Source organism: Quercus lobata, chromosome 7 (genome assembly GCF_001633185.2).
Source record: "Quercus lobata isolate SW786 chromosome 7, ValleyOak3.0 Primary Assembly, whole genome shotgun sequence".
Taxonomy (NCBI): domain Eukaryota; kingdom Viridiplantae; phylum Streptophyta; class Magnoliopsida; order Fagales; family Fagaceae; genus Quercus; species Quercus lobata.
The window spans coordinates 48804689-48825458 of record NC_044910.1 but is presented as its reverse complement, the minus strand read 5'-3'; the positions used below and the strand labels follow the sequence as shown (position 1 = coordinate 48825458).

General features: G+C 34.2%; 2 protein-coding genes across 2 annotated transcripts; both read right to left on the bottom strand.

The window, feature by feature from the left end:
- Positions 1–5121: 5121 nt before the first annotated feature.
- LOC115954236 (laccase-17-like) lies at positions 5122–9108 on the bottom strand. The gene is made up of 6 exons (XM_031072144.1): positions 8920–9108; positions 8680–8831; positions 8324–8568; positions 8084–8212; positions 6948–7907; positions 5122–5527 (listed from the first exon to the last, which is right to left on the bottom strand). Exons 1-6 carry the CDS (start codon positions 9073–9075, stop codon positions 5397–5399), a joined length of 1773 nt encoding a protein of 590 aa, XP_030928004.1. The 5' UTR covers positions 9076–9108; the 3' UTR covers positions 5122–5396.
- Positions 9109–18302: 9194 nt separating this feature from the next.
- LOC115952172 lies at positions 18303–19970 on the bottom strand. The gene is made up of 3 exons (XM_031069244.1): positions 19646–19970; positions 19275–19597; positions 18303–18926 (listed from the first exon to the last, which is right to left on the bottom strand). Exons 1-3 carry the CDS (start codon positions 19968–19970, stop codon positions 18303–18305), a joined length of 1272 nt encoding a protein of 423 aa, XP_030925104.1.
- Between the last annotated feature and the right edge of the window lie 800 nt (positions 19971–20770).

The window sequence follows — 20770 nt, the reverse complement described above, 5'->3', positions numbered from 1 at the left end:
AGATGGTAATTTTAATAAATCTCCCACTCAAATTTCTTATTTTTGTGAAAATAATACATGGAAATTATTAAGTGATTATAATATAATTCTATTTAAGGCATGCAGGGAAATAAATTTATTGTTAAATCCAAAATAAAATATTTATTTGGTATGATAAATAAATATTGTCTAGAGAGTTCTATTTTTTGTCACTTTGAATTATGTTTTTAATATGTTTAGTTTTTATAATTTTCTTGAGTACTTAAATTTTATTTTCTTCAATTTCTTGTTATGTTTCTTACTTTTATAGTATTTAATTGATTTATGGGATAGAAAAGAGCGCACAGTCACATAAGATATCGGTTGAAAAGAAAATTGATTTTTTTTTATATATATCATTTTTAGAGTGTGTTAATCCTTTAGTATATTCTACAAGTTTGTAGAATTGTGAGTGGTAAATAAATTTTTTTTTTTTTTTTTGAAATTAAACTCCAAAATTTTAAGCAAAGAAAAAATTATCTCATAATAAGTTAAAAATATATTACAAATAACATATAAATACTTTATTTATATTCAATTTTTTATATAAAATTTGTTGATATTATATATATATAATCAAAACTTATACAATTTAATTTGAAAGATAGTTTTTTTTTTTTTTTGAGAAATGAAAGATAGTATCTAAATAAAACATATAATATTATAGAAATTAAAAAGAAGAAATTAGACTAAGAAATTCTCAATAATTTTAGTTTAGTTATCTCTTACCAAATATGAAAATTTTGCTCAAATTTTTAGGTGAATAGTAAACACACAATTATTTATGTCCTTGCGTGTATGTGTGTGTGTTTATGTGTGTATACGTGCGTGTGATTTGAATTTTTTATAATTTTATTTTGGTCCTAGAGGTTAGCCCCCCAAGTTAAGAATTTTGGCTCCGTACTTGCATCTTCCTTTTGCCTTTGCTTTTATTTTTAACTATGTGGTTTATTTTCAAAAAGCCTTAGAAAGGATATTATGGCAGTGTAGAATATTTATTTTTTTAAAATACAATCAAAATTCTGGCACATTTGTTAAAGGGTGTTGTGATAATATATATATATATATATGTAAGGACACGATTCGTGACGGACCGTAACAGTGTTGTGTTCGCACGTAAAAAGGCCCAAACAACATCATTTGTAGAGCGTGGGTTTGAAAAGCTAGGCCTTAGTCGTCAAACGGTGGGTTTTACGTGACATCCACACATGGTTAAGTCGTCTTCGCCTTAGGAGTCTTTCTCCTGGAGGCGGGCTGGGAGGCTCTGGTTTTTTGGCCATTTTTCCCAGCCACTTCTTTGCACACTAACTTTTACATTATATAGTCCTTCTTGATTGATCCTAGTCATCCACTTGTAGGTCAGGCAGGTACTTAGTTTTGTACCTGTCCCATCAGCTGTCCCCTCTTACTTTTCTGTTTAGTCGTGAGGATCAAAGTTACACCGTCCAAGCTTCTTTTCTCATTAATATGATCAGAACGTTGGCCAGTGCATTTAATGTGGGGGGGACGTATTTTCCTTGAACCTATTTTGCACCGCCCCTCCATGTGGGCCCTATTCCACTCACATCCCCTTCAGGGGATTATTCGGGGGTGACCTTCACTAAGACGTTGCTCTTTTTATCAGAGCCTTGGAGTGCCGAGGACAGGGTCGTCCTCAGCTGTTCCCCTTAACCCTTCGGCCTTTAATCACTCGTCCTCGGCACACTACCTCCTCGGCACGGGCCCTGAGCCCGGATAGTGCTTGGGCCGGATCATAAGTTTCCCGGCCCTACAATATATATATATATATATATATATATATATAGAGAGAGAGAGAGAGAGAGAGAGAGAGAGAGAGAGAGAGAGAGAGAGAGAGAGAGAGAGATGGGTTCAAGTTACACTTAATATAACTCCACAAGAGTTACACATTTTATACAACGTAGATTTCTAAGAAATCTAATGGTTAGAAAATCATTATAATCAATGTTATCTTTAAAATTATTGCTTTCCATATTAGCTAACCTAATTAATTTAAGAGAATATTATATTATTTTCTTTTCTACTTTCTTTCTCTATACTAATTAATTCATCCCTAACCTTGCACAAATGCCTATTCTCAACATTAGAAAGCTTGCACAAGAAAGATAGCCTCCTCTTTTCGTCATTCTTTGTTATTGTTAACTAAAATGTATTAGATGCTTTTAAGAGCAACCACAGCAGAGGAGGTATATTGCTATATTGCTAAAATTTAGCTCCACAAACACAATAATCTTACTGCAGCAGTGGAGCTAAATCTAAAATTTTTAGCTCCATTGCTACAGTGCACATCTATAGATAGATGTGCACTGTTCATGAGAGCTAAAAAATATATATATTATTTTATTCTCCCACTTGCTCTATCTTTTCACCGTGCCTCTCTCTCTTTCTCTCTCTCTCTCTCTCTCTCATCTCCATCTCTCAACTCCGATCTGAAGCTCATTCGCATTGTCAACGTCGCCTCCATAACTCGAGTCTGAAGCTCATCGTCAACGTCACCTCCTCAACTCCGGTCTGAAGCTCGTCGTCAACTCCGGTCTGAAGCTCATCGTCAACGTCGCCTCCTCAACTCTGGTTTGAAGCTGTGACGATTAGACCCACGCCAACACCGTCCTCCCTAAGCCGCAAGCCATCGTCGCCGCTCATCTCTTTATTCTCTTTGCTGTGATTGAGTGTTTTTTTTTTATTTTTTTTTATTTTATATATAAATGTATTTTCATATGGGTTTGGTGGCTGTGGTGGTGGTGGTGGTGGTTGATTTTGGCTATGGTAGTGGTGGTGGATGATTTTGATAGTGGGTTTGTGGATTTTGGTTGTGGTGGTGGTGGTGGATGATTTTGGCTTTGGCAGTGGGTTTTGTGGATTTTGGCTATAAGTTTTGTGCTTTATGGTTGTGGCAGTGGCAGCAGGTTGTGGTGGTGGTTGTCATGGCTGGTGAGTTTTCTGGGTTTTTGTTTTGTTCTTCTTCACTGGTTTGGCTGTGTTGATTTTTCTGGATTTTTGTTTTGTTCACTGGTTTTGATGGGCACGGCAGGGATGTGGTTGTGCAGTGATTTTAATGGGTTTGATGACGATTGTGGTGGTGTGTTGGTAGTTGAATGAAATATTTATTTTAAAATAGTCTACTGCTCTGGGTGTGTGAAGGTAAAAAGATAAAAAACTTTTAATAAGTATGCTAAAATTTTTAAAACTGCTGACTGCTCTGGAATCTGCAGAACCCACCACTAAAACTCTCTCTCTCTCTCTCTCTCTCTCTCTCTCTCTCTCTCTCTCTCTCTCTCTCTCTCTCTCTCTCTCTCTCTCTCTCTCTCTCTCTCCTTATCAATGTTTGTCATCTTGGCAAGTTCCAGAAAATTTGGTGAAAATAGTATTCAATTGCTAAGCAACGAGCTGTTACTGCATACATCACCAGCCCTGAACAGAAACTTTAATGCTGAAGCTAGAGAAGTTGGCCCATCTAGAGAATTCGTAGTCAAAATAGTCAATCTAGTTCAACAAAGGAGATGGGCAGAATTATCATTCCATGACGTTGGACTTGGACAGAAACGTGTTGCATCTATCTTAAAATAACAAAGAACATTGAAGTAGTGGGTTAGTGCAAGATTCTTAGAAGCATCTAATACATTTTAGTTAACAATAACAAAGAATGACGAAAAGAGGAGGCTATCTTTCTTATGCAAGAAAAATAAAATCTGCAACTTAAGAAGGTTGAGAATGGGCACTTGTGCAAGGTTAGGGATGAATTAATTAGGAGAGAGAAAGAAATTAGAAAAGAAAATAATATAATATTCTATTAAATTAATTAGGTTAGATAATATGGAAAGCAATTAATTTTAAAGATGACATTGATTATAATGATTTTTCTAATCATTAGATTTTTTAGAAATCTACAGTATATAAAAGGTGTAACTCTTGTGGAGTTACATCAAATGTAGCTTAAACCCATTTCATATATATATATATATATATATCAAATTATTTAAGCTTACAATTTTTTTTTCTTGATCCCGTTAAGAGAATTAGAAATATTTTCAATGAGTTAGGTCAATATTGGATGAATGAGGGGCGAGAAAGTAAGGTATTTTTTTTTTTTTTAAACAACACAAATAGGAGAGAGGAGAGAGAAAGTAAGTTTTGAGTCTTGATGGAGTACTTAATAAATAAATGAACACGGGTGAGAAAGTAAGGTTTTTTTTTAAAAAAAAACAACACAAATAGGAGAGAGGAGAGAGAAAGTAAGTTTTGAGTCTTTTTTTATTTTTTTTTATTTTTTTTGAGAAAGAGAGTTTTTAGTCTTGATGGAGTACTTAATAAATAAATGAACACGGGTACAAATTTTTTAGAGAAAGGGGAAGATTGCTGGGTATAGGTGGCATTGAACAAGGAAAATATAGTTCACCTACGAATTCAACAATTCTTACTCCCAATTTTATAATTTATTGACTTGTGAGATTGTAAGTGAACAGCATAAAGTGGTGGGTTACACAAGACAGAAAATGTTGACCATTCACAATTATACAAATCAACAAATTATAAAATTAGGTATGAGATTAGTTATATCACTAGAATTATTCATAAAAACAAAATCATTTGGATCACAAATTCAAAAATCAAATAATATGATTGGAATCAAACTACTTTATTGCAATTTACATTATATATAAACACAAAATTTCTTAGTGTGTGTTTGGGTAGAAATGAAAAATTAAAATTATTTCACTATTTAGTTTATTTTTGCTACTATTCATGGGCTCTACTGTACTTTTTGGCATTATTGGTAATTGGGAGAGTTGGTAATTTAATAGTCAAGATTCAATTTATAATTTGCATTTTTTTTAGTATAATTTGATCACTTTAATTTGTGTTTGGATTAACATTTTTTTTCTATATTTAGACATTTATTTGGTTGTGTGCACTCATTTAATTTTTTTTTTTTTTTACGAATAATTGTATATTTATCAATTTTTAACAAATATATTTATCAATTTTTACTCAAGCTCAACTTTAAGAAGAAGCAAAAGAATTCAGAATTACAGACTATCAAATGTAAATGAAATTGTTGAGGGGTAACTATTATGGTAGTTGAGGTAAATATCAAACGCTTCCCATTAATTGACACAAACAGCCATTGCAATGATTACAGATGAGTTCTTCTTCTTTTCTCTCTCACTCTCAACCAACAGAGAAAAAAAAAAAAAAAGTAAAAAAGTAAAAAAAAAGAAAAAGTGAAAGCCCTTTGTCATCTAAATAAATCACACAGCAAAAAAGATGATAATTATTAAGTTAAAAGGGGACAATAGAACACGACCACTCAAAAAAAAAAAAAACTGTGAGAATTCCGAACCAACGGTTGGTCAGTCAAGTCAACACTTTGGAAGATCTGATGGTGGTGGTGGTAACTTCTGATTCGGTTCTGGTCCATCCAAGACAACCCACGCCATCCTTAGCCCCCAGCTCGTGTGGACATCTAAGTGGCAATGCATAAACCACACCCCTGTTCACATGTCAATAAATAAAAAAGTACTAATTAAAGGTACATCCGACAATATTTAGCACAATAAATTCTAGAGTCACCGAACCACACACTTTTTTCATAACTTCTTGATGACGTGTAAATGTTTTGAACCATCACTTTCAGATAAAATTATCAGTGGGTTCTCAAAAAAAAAAGAAAAAAGATTAGTGTATATGTTTTTAACCATCACTTTCACATAAATTTTTTATTTTTTTTATTTTTTTTATTTTTTATCATTTACGGTTTGTGCATGTCGAAGTTGTGATACAAAAGTTTTGTTCATAAACCCAAAATTCTCCCAATTTTTCTTACAACCACAACATGGTAAGTAATAAATGATAAATAACAAAATAATATGAACCAATAAAAATTTACTTACTTAATTATTATGAAAATATTGTCTTTTTAACGTTACTTTATTTAGTAACATCAATAGGTCTAAACACGCCAGCTATACACACACATAAATAAATATAACATGATGTGATTTTTTTTTAGAATACTAAGTATTTTTAACACACACACATATCGGGAGGGGGGAAAATGTTTTTTTTTTTAAAGAAACTTATATTGGTGTATATCTAAAAGCGCCTAACTCTTTAATACATTAAAAAATAGTATTAATAATGGGTCCATTAAAAATAATGTTACCCCAATTATAAATTTTCACCTGAACATATTTAATACAATGTTTTGTCCATAACATTGCTCTTTAGAATACATATTCGATTTGGAATAAAATTAGAGAGAGTATAAATTTTACTACATGCACTTTATAAATTTTATGCCATCTATCACTTAAAAAAGTAATTAAGATATTTAATTATCTTATTAGCAAATGACACAAATCACATTTATTGTCACGTAGATTATAATAAAATTATTAATAATTTTAGTATTTTACCTTCATTTGAAATACAAATAAGGGACATAGGGCAAAAAATTTCAAGAATATATTTTTAATTAAATAATTCAAATCAAATAAAAAAATTATATGAACAAAATTCTCAAATATATTTTAAACTTTATTAATATGTGGATTTAAAATAATATAAGTTGTAATTGTTTTCATTGGAACAAATTCTCCAAAGATCAAATTAAGCAATTTACATTATTAGAAAACTATAATGATCCCATAAATACCATAAAGCATGGATTTTTATATACTACCATGGATTATCAGCTTGTGACCTTGGTTTTAAATTACTACATGTATGAATGGAAATTAAAGACGTAGCTATTGAAGACTTTGTGTTATGAACATAATTAGTTATGAATTAGAACTACATTACTAATTTTTTTGGTAAGATTTATTATTATTGTTACTATCATCATCTTTCAATGTCTACCAACAATTTTTCTTCGATCTGTTATGATCCAAGAACACATCAACACACACCTGGATTGTCTGATAGGAAACGAATAGCCAGCCAGCCACCGGCCGGAACACCGGCCGTGTTCCTCTCGACTGGGTCCACCAGATTGAACTTAGCAGGGTCCTTATTCGGATCATAGTTTCCAAAACCTTGTCCCACAACAAAGAAATTAAAACCATGTAGATGGAGAGGGTGGCTCTCAGCACCAAGAATACTCGTGTCCTGCAATACCAACTCCACACTCGTGTTGAATCTCAACACCACAGCACGCGTGCCATTGCTTACGTGTGTGTTATTTGGCGGTGTACCTGTATAATTAAACTGCACTAATGGCTGGGTTGGAAAATCAGTGGTATACACCCCATTAGATTTTCCAAAAAAGTGGGCTTGAAGTAAAGCAATTGATGGGAGAGCAAAGGACACGTTGTTAATCGAAGCAGCAAATTTTGAGCCATTAGGTCCTTGACATGTTGTGTTTTGAGGACACGGGTTACTCCCAAGTCCCACAGTGAAGAAAAATTTCCTGTCCACGGTTTGAGGAACATTGGCAGGGAATTTAGCATTGGCTAAGCTCCGGAATTTTCCACTGAAATTTGCTACAAAGTTTGTGGCATTGAATAATGGGAGCGTTGGTTTGAAAAGAGTAAGATTTTTTGAGGCAGAGTAATGAGATGGGTGCTTGTATTCAAGAATACCTGCAACTGTGGAGTTGTCAAAAGAGCCAATGCCTGTGAAATAGGCACTAGCGGCCATGAAGAAACTGGCATTAGGGAAATTGGGTTTGGTTTTGAGAAGAACGTTTAAGGTTTGGCCTGGAGCGATGAGAAGGGTGTCTGTTTCGAAAGGTTTAAGGTAAACAGCATCGGTTTCAACTACGATGAGGGTGTGGTTGGCTATGCTAAAGAAGAGCTCGTCGTTGAGTGCAGCGTTGATCAAACGGAGGAGATATGTCTTTCCTGGCTTCACCTTTAGCTTGTATGTGTCTGCAAAACTCACAAGACAAAATTAAGTTAAATATCAATATCCTACACGCAATACCCAAGTTTAAAACTTGAAATAAGTGATGTATATTAAAAAATGTGTAAGAATCATATCTTGCACGGTTTTACTTATTTTGACTTTTATTTCCACTTTTAAATTAAGTTGCTTGCAGTTGTACCTTTAGAAGAGCAGTTGTAGAAGGGTCCCGGAAGACCATTGATCGTGTATGCATCTGAAACATTGGGACCTGCTCCTGTCTGAAGAGCCTGGCTAATCACAGCCTCTGGGTCTACGTTAAACCACTCTCCTGCAATCCCAAAACCATGCAAACAATAATGTTTAAAAGAAAATTACCAAATAAAATTTACTTCAAATTACAAAAATCTTTAGGCCTGTGTTTCATATGCTAGCTAGTTACCAAAAATAATGGGAATTTCCTTGTGTGGTTTCTCATACGGGTAAGATTCATTGCGCTTTGGAAGAATAATGATGGGTCCATAAAGTGTGGATCTTAGCCATGAGATGTGTGCATGCCATAAAAGAGTTCCTCTTTGACCAGTGATGGTGAAGTTGTATGTGTATGCCTGGCCAGTTTGTATAGGGCACTGAGTAACATAAGCTGGTCCATCAGCCCATGCACTCCCAAGCTGCCTAACCCCATGCCTGCACTCTCATACAAAATAAACAGAGTCAATGAAAATTGGTATACACATATATAATTATGTAGTAACTTGTGTGCTCAACATTATTAACTTGTTATATTTGTGTACATACCAATGAATGGTAACGTTGTTTGTAACACGATTAACCAATTTAACAATGACTTGATCACCTTCCCTTGCCACCAATGGAGGCCCTGGGAACTGACCGTTAACACTGAGAATGCTTCTTGTATGACACAATCTGGTCACATTGAGGTAATTGACCTTCATTTAAGGAAAAGTTACAAAATTAGAATAGGAAAAACTAATTTAACTAGAGAAAACTTAAATATATGTTTCGTTAGTTATGTACATTGAATGTGTAGTGCCTCGTTATTCCTACAGCAAATTCTGGCGATAATGACAATACACATAAACCAAAGAGCAAAGCTCCCATTGAAGCAAATGAAGGAACATTGGGGCAACTCATCTCTCTCTCTCTCTCTTGTCTATTTTTCTTTTTGCACATAAGATATAGGGGTAGAGCTCAGAGCCAATGGGTGTAGAGAATTAGGTCCTGTGAGCCTCATTATATAGAGGAAATTAGGTAGCTAATAAAGCAGAATGAATATTCATCAGGTTTCATACATCAGATGTTCGCCTTGTCTGCCCCAGTTAGCTGTTGGTCCAGCTGAATTTTAGAGTGTTGATAAAGTAACACTTTTCCTGTACCATCTAATTAAGGTTAAATTTGAGTACCACAATGACCTTTTCCTTATAGCGCATTGGCTGAATTTGATTACAAAACGATATTAGAAAATTAAGGATTATAAAATTGCTTAATTATGGTTAAAAAGTCAATTAGTCCAGTAACACTACAAAATCATTACCGGCCTTCTAGATGTCCTGTTTTTGTTGAGTCTGAAGCATTCCAGAGATTTAATGACACATAAGTATTAGGTAGTCCAGATAAGGGTAAATTTTGGGTGCTTCCGAAATACTATAAATATGTACTCCCTTCTCTCACATAATTGTGAGTCTCACTAATTAAATTTATGAAAAGACCTATAATTCATGTGAGAATGGAGAGTATGTATTTATGGTATTCTCAGAGTATTCAATAATTTTCCTTGAGATAATTGGTTATTAAGAAAATCTAGGACCACACATTTTTACTACAATTTTGTCACAACTGTGATGTGATAGACAATGAGTAATGAAAAAAAATTGTGATTTATGTAAAAATAATAGGCAATTACTCACAGTCTATCATATTAAAATTATGACAAAAATATTTGTGATCATAGAAGCAAGGTTACATCTCCATTTTCTTTATTTTTGTTTCTATATAGCATTTTTTTTTTTTTTTTTTGATAGGATCTACATAGCATTGTTGATTGTACCATAGAAATGTCTTTACCAGGCAACAACTTTGCACTCTGTTGCAAAGGGGTCATAGAGAGATGACACGAACCTAGAAAATGTCTCTTCAACAAATTGAAATCTCATACTTAAAAAAGAAAATTTAGTTTCCCATAAGACAAAGTCATCCAAGACAGATTACTCACTTCACAAACTTCTACTTTTTTTGTACTCATGGATAATGCTAATTAAATTTTGAAAAGCTTATTGGGTTGATGATTCAATAACAATAAATTTAATACTTTAATAAAAGCTTTCTTCCACTAGTGAGTCGATTTATAATTGTCCCCGAATGAGACTTGTGCCAATATACTTTATTACCCTCATCATGTTAGGGTTCTATTAATGTCCATATATGAGTAAAGAGAAGTTCAAACGTTAATGCACAATAAATCCGTGAAGAGGAAAGTATCAGTACAAATCATTGGAGGCAACGTTGAAATCACGTGAAAATTGGTGACTTCGTCGCAAGGATCAAAACTCATACCACGGCCTCCGATGCTTTTCTAGCAAATTTCTCCATTTAGGCACTTAATTAATCTTTTTTGCTATTTATAACAATTTTTCTTCTCGTTCTAACTTTTAAATTAAAAGGTAAAATAATGTCTCCTCTGTTTTGGGACATCTCCTAAACACTATAGGATTTGATTTTGTAATTTCTCAAATTTGCATTTTTGGCAATTTTTCCTAATTTTTAGCTTAATTTCATGCCTAACACGAATTAGGGTATTTAGTGTTTCCTAGCTGCCTTAAGAATGTGTTTGGTAGTCCTATGGTTCCTTTTCCTATTTAAGAGTAACATGGCCTCCAAGCCAATTCAATTTTCTCATTAATAAAATTTCATAGAGTTTTTTCTTCTTTAGATTTTTTGGTGAATTCCAAAGTTATCCACATAAATTCAAGAGTAATAATTTTGCGGTAGACGTGTTTTGTTTCTTGTGGCTTTCCATTTGCATCAATATATAACTCTGAACTGGATGAATTTTAATTTAATTAAGCCCAAATATTAGTCAATAAATAAAACAATATTTTTTATCAAATGAAAAACAAGATAAAAAAAAAAGATAAAAATGCTACTTTCACAAAAATTTTCACAATACTTTTACAATAAATCCTATGTGGTAGGTTGTTACAAGCTATTATTGATGGAAAAATTATAGTTTTAGTGATGAATTCTATTGTGAATGTAGCACTTCTCAAAAAAAAAAATTCACAATAATTGAGTTGGCAAATTTTTACTAGTCCTCACCTAAGTCCACCACTAACATCCTTTTTTTAGTTACCACTATTATTCTATCATATCAACAAGTGTGAAAAGTTTTGTCAAATTTTTTGTGTTTATAGACTTTCTACAAAATTTATAATAATAAAAAAAAAAAAACTACTTGATTTATGTTAATTAGTAATAATTTTGCATATAAAGCAAGATAATAAAATTTAATTTTTTTAAGCCATATTTAAATATATAAAAAGTCTCAATTTCATTTTTCACCTTAAGTCCTCAAATATATCAAGTCGCCTCCGATTAGATGTGATAAATTTACTCAATTTTCACCGGTCCTCTTAACTAAACTACAAGGACAATCATTAAATTGTTGCATCTTTAGGCCAAATTTTCCTATCAACCTCTCTTTAAATGGGGCAAAATAAAAAATAATGCCTGGTCTTCAATTGTATTGAAATTTCTATTGACTCATCGCATAGGAGATTGTAGCTTATAATAGGAGCCGGGTAGTTGTAATGACTAGTGCCCGTCTTACCGTATTCTGAAGGTACGAGTACTTTCTAGCTACTTTCTTCATCACTTCCCTTCATTTAAAATCCATGGGTCAAAACGGGACCTATCTCGAACTATTTTTTTTTGTCTTTAAAACTAAGGAACATATTATACTAGCTGGAATTTTCACCATATAATATGAGTTTCAAGGAAGCAAACACAACCTTCAGGTTCAAGACCACTGTTAGTCAATTCAATCTCTATATGCATAAAACTTGCAATATTGGAAATAACATAATAAGAAGATCATATATTGTTTATTGGTCTTTTCCTCTATGTGATCCTGAGATTGAATGGAACGTGTGAAAGATTGCGTGTAAGGTTGAATTCAAACTTGAGATTAGATGTTGAAATTTGAAGACAGCCGTTGGATATGTTGCTCTCGAGTCGGTGAAATTCATTTCTATTATGTACCGTGAAAAAAGAATAGAGAATGATGCACCACCCGATCCACATATGCCACTAGCCCGCTTTAAAATAGAGGCATTGTGTGATTCGTGTTGAGATGTCACCGTAACTCGACCCGTGCATTGAAAAGGTTTTTGATTCGACAAACTCAAGTACACCTAATGCTTTGGGATTGCGTCAATTGATTGGTCAATGCTTGGGAAATTTTTAGGTCACTAGGAAACATAGAGGACCCAGGAGCTATAGAAAGGATATGTATGTGCGCCCTATATGCATATATCACGTTGGAGGCAAAAATCTAAAAGCTATAAAGCTTAGGTAGTATGGGTGGAGATTTTTAGTATCGTTATTTAAAATAATGTAAAAATTATGGTTTAAAAAGTGTTGTAAAAATACGGGTTTACAATATTAATAAAGCAATAAATATGTTTAGTACCATGTTTCAAACAAAATATTTCAGTGTCTGAAAAAACATAATTACATGTTTAGTATGTGTGTGTTTTATTTTTAGAAGACTAACAATCTGGTATAAATTTATATTTTTTATTTGAGAAGAGAGAAATTCGTGCCTTAATACGTTGCCCTAACTCTTCTCCCCTGATCCTTCTCTTTCCTTTGTCTCTAGTTATTTTCTCCCCTGAAGCTTCTCTTTCCTTTATCTTTGTCTAAAACCAAACCCACGCCTAGGTAGTCTCATCTCCATCAAAGCAATCCAAGACCCATACCTAGGCTTCTCTTTCCTTTGTATCTCATCTCCATCAAAGCAGTCCAAGATCCAGCAATGAGACTTGCTTTGCTCGCCGTCATACCTAGGGGAAGAAGCAACGGCTTGAACACCAAAAATCCACAGATCTACTGCAAATCTAGGTTTGAATAACACTTTGAAATGCTGAATCGAGAGAGAGAAACAAAATAACTTGTCTGATTCCACCCCTATTAAGCACTTGAGTTAATTTAGGATTTTTTATGTTAACATTCTAGCTATTTTATAAAATCCTTGTTTTGGCTACAGAACCATAATGAGCAACGGGCTTTTTTTTTTGGGGAATAAGTAAAAGGAATTATGATAATGACATCTTGCTAAAACACAATTTGCTAAAGTTGCAGTGTCCTTGATGTGGTCTGTAATTGCGCCATTTTTTTCTATACAAGATAAAAATTTTACTCTATCCTAATCTAAGTGTATATGTGTGTGAAGCTCATTCCTAAAGATTTGAACCCTGGTCCTTACCCCTTACACCCTACAAGAACTTATATTTGTGGAGTAACCATTGCACCAAGGGTGCGCAGTGGTGTAATTGCGCCATTAAATTAATGTAATATGTAGTTTTGGATAGTTTGAAAATGAAATGCAAAATTTATGATGGATTTATGAGAGCAAAGAGTTTTGATTTGAAGAATTTATGATGGAGTGAGATCTGCTGTTGTGAAAGAGGGAGAGAGATGAGCTTGAGAGGGTTGGGTTTGCAGAGGAAAAAGTCTTTGGCGTGACTTGTGAAGAGGGTAGAGAGAGAAAAGAAGGGCCTGTATGCATTAGAGAGAGGGATCCATGGAGGTGTTGTCTAATCCAACTGGGCCTCATGTTTTTAAAAATATTTACAAATGTACCATTGAGCAACGTTGTTTGAAATTTGGAAACTGGTATGAGGAGTTTTCTAAATTTAATGTTTAAACACCCTAAAATGGGTAACATGACTTAAACACTCTTAAAAAAACAATCCAACCAGACGCTTTTTTTTTTTTTTGGGAACAACAATTTTCAGTGTTAGTAATAAGTAGGGCTGTCCACACCCACCTGTGACCCGCAAAACCCATCCGATCTGGAGCCACCCGAATCGAAACCATTCAACCTGAAGAGAGAGGCGGTCGATAGTGGGTCTCAGAGGTTCAAAATCGATGCTGGCGGGTCAAATGGCGAATATCATTCTCCAAAACCCGAGCCACCCAATCCGACTGGCTAAAGGCCAGATCTACCTCCAATTCGGCAAAAACATACTGATTTTTGCTCATATTCAATCAAAGTCTCCTCGTTTTTGCTCATATCTCCTCGTTTTCACTCTTATTCAGCTATGATCTACTGGGTGTTGCTCAAATATGGCATAGATCTGGTGAGTTATTCTCAAATCCAACGAAAATCTAGTAATTTTTTATTCAAATCTTGTGGGTTTTCCTCAAATCCGACAAAGATCTAATGTTATTTTTCTTAGATCTAGTGGGTTTTGCTCAAATCCGGTGAAGATCTAGCTAAAAAAGCATAGTTTGCCATCAATTTGAACTCCAGTAGCATCTTATTAGCTTCGACTAACCCAACAACCGACCAACCAAGTTCTATCCAACTTGACCCGTGGGTTTTTGCGGTCGGCGGTGGGTCTTCTCGTCGGAAACCCAATGTCATCAGGTTGGTCGCGGGTTAGGCATAAACCCGACCTAGACCCTATGGACACCCCTAGTAATAAGCTTCATATGAACCCGACAAATAAACTCATATCTAATTAAGACTTTAATTAATTAGGAATTAAGGCCACTTGTACAAACCAATAAGATTCATAAAAAGCTTGATAATGCACTTATGTTAGGTCTCAATAGCTCAAAAGCTTGATCTTTAGATCTAGTTCAGCTTGACTAATGAATCAAGCTAAGCCGAACCTAGCCAATCTCAAGCTTCTTAGCTTTTTGACGAGCTTGAAATCTATTTATAGGCTTGATTTAATTTCGAGCCGAACTTCAACATTTTATTTTTGTTATCAAATCGAACTTAAACATTCACTACTTGGCAAAACACAACCTATTTATAGCCCTACCAACCTCTTTCTTTATTTATTTGTTTTATATAAGTATTAAATATTTGCATCACGTGTAAAAATTCATATCTATTTTAACATAAGGACTTATTTTCTCTATTTACATACTCACTTTTTAAAACACTCTACATCAAGTTATATATTTTACACTATATTTTATTAAAATATCTTTTTTTTTTAAATTTTTAAATTATTTTTCTTTCTTTTTTTCACACGCAATAATTATCATTCACTTTTTTTCCTTCATTCTTAGTATATGTAAATAAATAATAAATAATAAAATGCAAAATAAATAGTATTAGTATAAATTTACTATAGTAATAATATATTTTTATTTTTTACACAATTTTATATAACTTTTTTTTTTGAGATAAAAGGTAAAACAACTTCACATGACTTAATATTGGTGAATTTTGAATTTAATTGAGTAGAACAAAGTCATTTTTCTATTAGAGCATTTCCAGCAAATTTTTGTACTGTTTGGATAATAAATAGTGACTTTTACCTTTTAATTATCTACTTCATTTAAATATTATTTTTTCATTCATTATTATTATTTTTTTTAACAATTACACATCTTCCAACATTTTTTTATTCAATACCTTATTATTATAATAGAAAAAAAATATTTGAAAAATGAACAGTAGCCTATCAGACTTGACTATTCATGAGCTAAATAAAATTTCAAGTATAGAGAATCTGTTAAAGACCTATTTTGAAGGTTTACTCTCTTCAACAGAGAGAATTTTGTGTTTAGAGAACATATTGAAAATGTGCTTATACATCTTTTAGTTATACATTGGAGTACTAAATCTAAAAAAAAAAAAAAATCTAAAAGGAGACAAAATCAAAACAATGAGTGCACAGAATTTAGTTCCACTCAGCTATCATGAACTGGTGCTCATGCGTTGCTGCTAGTCTGCTACTACTGATAGCCTACTACTACTACTACTACTACTAGTTTATTTTAATGGACATAACCATATTTACCGAAACAACGTCATTGTAATCATTCACCAGTTTTGCCCTAACAACAAAACGCTCCCAGAATCCCAATCCCATTATCACAACAAACAAACAAAAATCACTCAAAATTAAACAACAGTAATGAGAAAACATCTAACAGAAATGGAAAAAGAACAGATACCTCAGCATTCACAACTAAAAATGCAGCAATTCCACCCATCAATGCATTTCACTTTTGCATAGACAGGATTAAAGAACCAAACCAAAAACATAAACATAAACATCCCACAATAACATTTATCAAGGAAAAACTAAAGAATTAATCATTAATTAATGTAAAAATCTGAGGAAAACTAGGAACTTCATTTCCCTAACATGAAATGAAATACCCCTCTCCCCTCTCTACTCTCCACTCTCTAGTCCCTAAAACCCCCTAATCTAAAATATTCATAGAAACAACACAGCTAGCTAGCCGGCGTTAAGTTAAGCCCAGGCTTCTCTTCTAGGAGGCATAGTAAAAATAGCATCAAGATCAGGTGGCTGGAAATACCCATTCTTAGGTGGGTCTCGCTTCATTCCACTCGCCGATTTTTTCTTTGGCGGCGGTGGGCACACTACCACCACCGGAATCTGGCATTCTCGGCGCTTCGGCGTCGAACACCTGTCCTCAGATCTCTCCTCAAACCCCATTCTCAGCCGCCTGAGCACAGCCACAACTATTCCCAAGAATACACTAATTACAATGTAGAACAACACCTGTGACCTCTGAGCTGTGAACTCCTTCCTTTACTCCAAACTTTGAAGCACTGAAAAATATATGGAAATAAATAGTAGCAAAACAAGAGCGGTACATATATATATATATATATATTATGAAAATAAAGAGGTTTTGAAAATATTTGAATTTTCGAAATTGTGGATTCAAAGGCGGTGGGGTGGGAGTGAAAAAAAAAAAAAAAAAAACTCAAAAAAACTTCAACAAACAAAAGGCTTCGTAAATTCGGGTAATGTTCTGTCGGGTGGGAGTAGATCGTGCGGTGGAGATAGATGACAGCTAAGCATGAGTTTGATTGACTGACGTGTCGGTTCATTACTGGGTCTAATAATCTACGTGTATTCACACGTGTCCCACGTCGGAACGCGTTTCTGTCGTGTGTTCTTATTTTTATTTTTTCAAATGGGGCGGCGCGAATTTGAGTCGGTGTTTGCGCGGGAAAATGTTGGTGTTTTTTTTTTTTTGAATCTGTAATGTATTATTCTTTCTGTACTCGGTACTGTAACGCATTTATCTCTTTCTTACCAATTTCGTCACTGCAGTATTAAGATTTGAGATTGAGGTTTTTTATTTTTTATTTTTTTAGTCTTTTTAGTAATGTGACTTTTTTTACAATTTTTGTCGCAATTTGTTCATATAACAAATCTAATGGTAAAGTTGTAAATCCACCATTTTTACTTTATCACAAACAACTTAACATGTGCACAAGTTGCAGTGAAAATGGTGAAAAATAATCTGGTTGTAGTTTTTTTTTTTTTTTTTTTTTGGGTTTATGAGTTACGATGATTTGGTGCAGGTGGGTTTTTCATCATGTGGGACCAGTGTTTTTCAATGTGATTACAAGATCTATGGTAGGGATTCGATCTGTGACTTTAGATAGATTATACTCCTGTCAAATGGGCCCACTTTCCCTCTTTGGGAAAAGAATGCATTTGAATGTCCTTGGAGTTGGTTCCATTGGAATGTTGTTGATGTACAAATGGCTTCTGCGAATTACAAATACAAGGGTCTGTTTACTCCAAGAAAAAAAAGTTCAAAGTAGCCATGTTATTTTTTCTAAAAGAGAAATGAATTCAAAATAATTTCGTATTTAGATTTAATCGGGAAATCTAATATCCTATACCTAAGTATTATTGCTAAGGATTTTGTTAATTAAAAACATAAGTCATGAAGTATATTTTCGAAGGAAAAAAAACTCATTAATAATTTATTTGTTTTTTATTGATATGATAAATTTGAACCTATTTCGTTTGGTTCATGATGATAAAAATAATTGTATCTTTGCATAAACAAAATTCAAACCTAGATTTATTATTTAATAATGAGAGATTTTATCAATTAATTTAAATAAAACCTATAATAATTCAGTTGTTTGTACTTATAAATTTATTGTAATTGTGTCTTTTTCTAAGAGTTTATTTTTTAAGAAAAATAAGTAAATATTATCTTAAAATTATATAGTTATTTTTCATTTCACAAGTATAAGAAAATCAATATTTACCTTGCTCCTAATTTGTTCTTAAATTTTTACATAAAGAATTTTTTTTTTTTTTTTTGAGAAACCAGATCAAGGACCTGGGCATTTTATTGAAAGAAAACTGACAGAATCAATGTACTTCAAGACTAACTAAGGGGGCAATGTCTGCTGGCACATCATGAAGCCAAACCTGTGCCCTAATAATAAGCTTAGCTTTTTTGGCCAAAGCATCAGCTACAGAGTTACAACCTCGATTAACAAAAATAAATTCTACAAACTGAAAAACCGTAGAAAGCATGCGTATATCATCCAAAATATTGCCAAAAGTAGCAAATGCACCCACACTGTGTAGAAGGGCATTAATGATAACTGCTGAATCGCCTTCAAACACTGCTCTAGTAATACCCAGTTCCAGAGCAAACTGGACAGCCTTCAAACATGCTAAGGCTTCAAGATCAGCCACCGAATGGGCCATGGGAATGGAAGAGGACAGAGCACCTTCAACTTCACCTGCATTGTTGCGGATAACGACACCAATGCTCGCCTTACTTGATCGACGAAACACCGCGGCATCGAAATTTATCTTTAAGCAATGATGATCTGGAGGACGCCACTGCTGACTGGGAGGAAGACGAATTGGAATTGGCTCTTCTAATTGAGCTTGCAAAAATTCCTGCAAGTAGTTTCCTGCTTTGCTGCATATGCTATCCACGGGCAATGGGGGGCGGCCAAAATGAACAGCATTCCTTCTATTCTAGAGGAACCACGCACTGGTCACAAAGATCTCAGCTCTGAATTCTTCTCCGCAGGACAAAAATCCAGCTAGTAGTTCGCTAAAGGATGCAGGCTGTGGCGGTGCAATTTGACGGATCCACTCCAAGGCCGACCAAGCTCCTTTGATGGTTTCGCAGCACCATATTGCATGGAGAGCGTCTTCAGGGTAGTTTTGGCACTGAGCACAGATCGGACTAGGCACAATGCTGCGTCGGTGAAGATTGATCAGTGTAGGCAGAGCATTGTTGCATATTCTCCACGCAAAATGCCTTATTTTGTTGGGTACTCGAAGCTGCCAGATACCTTTCCAGAATTTTTTTTGGCTGACCGGATTTGATCCACCTACACTAGTAGAGATATCACAAGAAACCAGTAGTTTATAAGCACTACAAGATGTAAACATACCAGATGGTGTGTGTGCCCCAATAATGCGATCATCGGGGCGACGAGAGCTCAATGGAATACCCAAGATCATGTCGGCTTCATGGGGTAGAAATAGTTGCTGCACAACCTCTGTTCTCCAAGCTACTCTAGCTGGATCAATCAAAGAACTCACTTTCACATCCGGGGCCATAGAAGGAAGGGGAGAAATAACTGAACCGTTTACATGTCCAGGCAGCCACCTATCCTCCTTAATACGCACTGCCTCCCCTGTCCCAATATGCCAAACCATACCTTTTCAAATCACATCTCTAGCACCAATAATGCTCTTCCATGCATAAGAACCGGAACTTGATTCTTTTGCATCTAAAATGGAGCAATCCGGGAAGAACCGTGCCTTAAAGACACGATGACAAAGAGAATCAGTATTATTGATCATTCTCCAGACTTGTCTAGCCAATAAGGCATCATTAAATTTTTCAATCTCTCTAAAACCCAGACCACCCACTTCTTTGGCTTCACATAATCGTTCCCATTTTACCCAGTGGGTTTTCCGATGCTCTCCACTATATCCCCACCAAAATTTGCTAATCATGCTTTCCAGATCCCTTACAAGGCCCTTGGGAAGTTTAAAGCAACACATGGTATAAGTCGGGATCGCCTGAATTACTGACTTAATTAGCACTTCCCTACCCGCCTGAGACAGTAACTTTTCTTTCCACCCTTGAAGCTTTTTCCATACCCTTTCTTTGATGTAGATGAAGCTTTGTTTTTTTGCCCTACCCACCAATGCCGGCAAACCCAAATATTTCTCAAATTGACGGATAGAAGGGACACCCAAAACCTGTTGAATCCGGACCTGGACCTCATGAGAGTCAGGGCAGGGCAGAAAATTAACCAGGAGAAAACTAATTTATTTTTTAGCTCCAATACATAAAGAATTTATAAGTAGCAATAAACATCTTGAATTTAAGATTCTTATTATTAAGTGAATCAGTTATGACAATTGGCCAATATCGTAAGAATTGTCAGCAATTCTCAATTTATTGAGATAGCATTATAGATACAACCATCAATGCACATGTACCATAAAACAAATATACATCATACGAGAACACCATAAAATATGGCAACAGCCTACAAGCCTACAACTACAAGCTACAACTAACAAAAGTAGTCTTGAACTCTTGATTCTTGAATAGTAAGACCCCACAGCTAGTAGTGCCACACAAGTGGCCCAATACATACCATTCTAAATGTTAATCTGGGCGAAGGCCCAAGCCTTAGCCAAACAAATCAAAGTGAGATATGACATATTAAGACTTACATCTATTATTAAATGGTGTTTTTTTTTTTGAAAAATGGTTACTATTTAATTGATTAGTGATTTAGGAAAGATCATAATTACAATTTATAAATTAAAAAAAAATGTCCATTTATGGA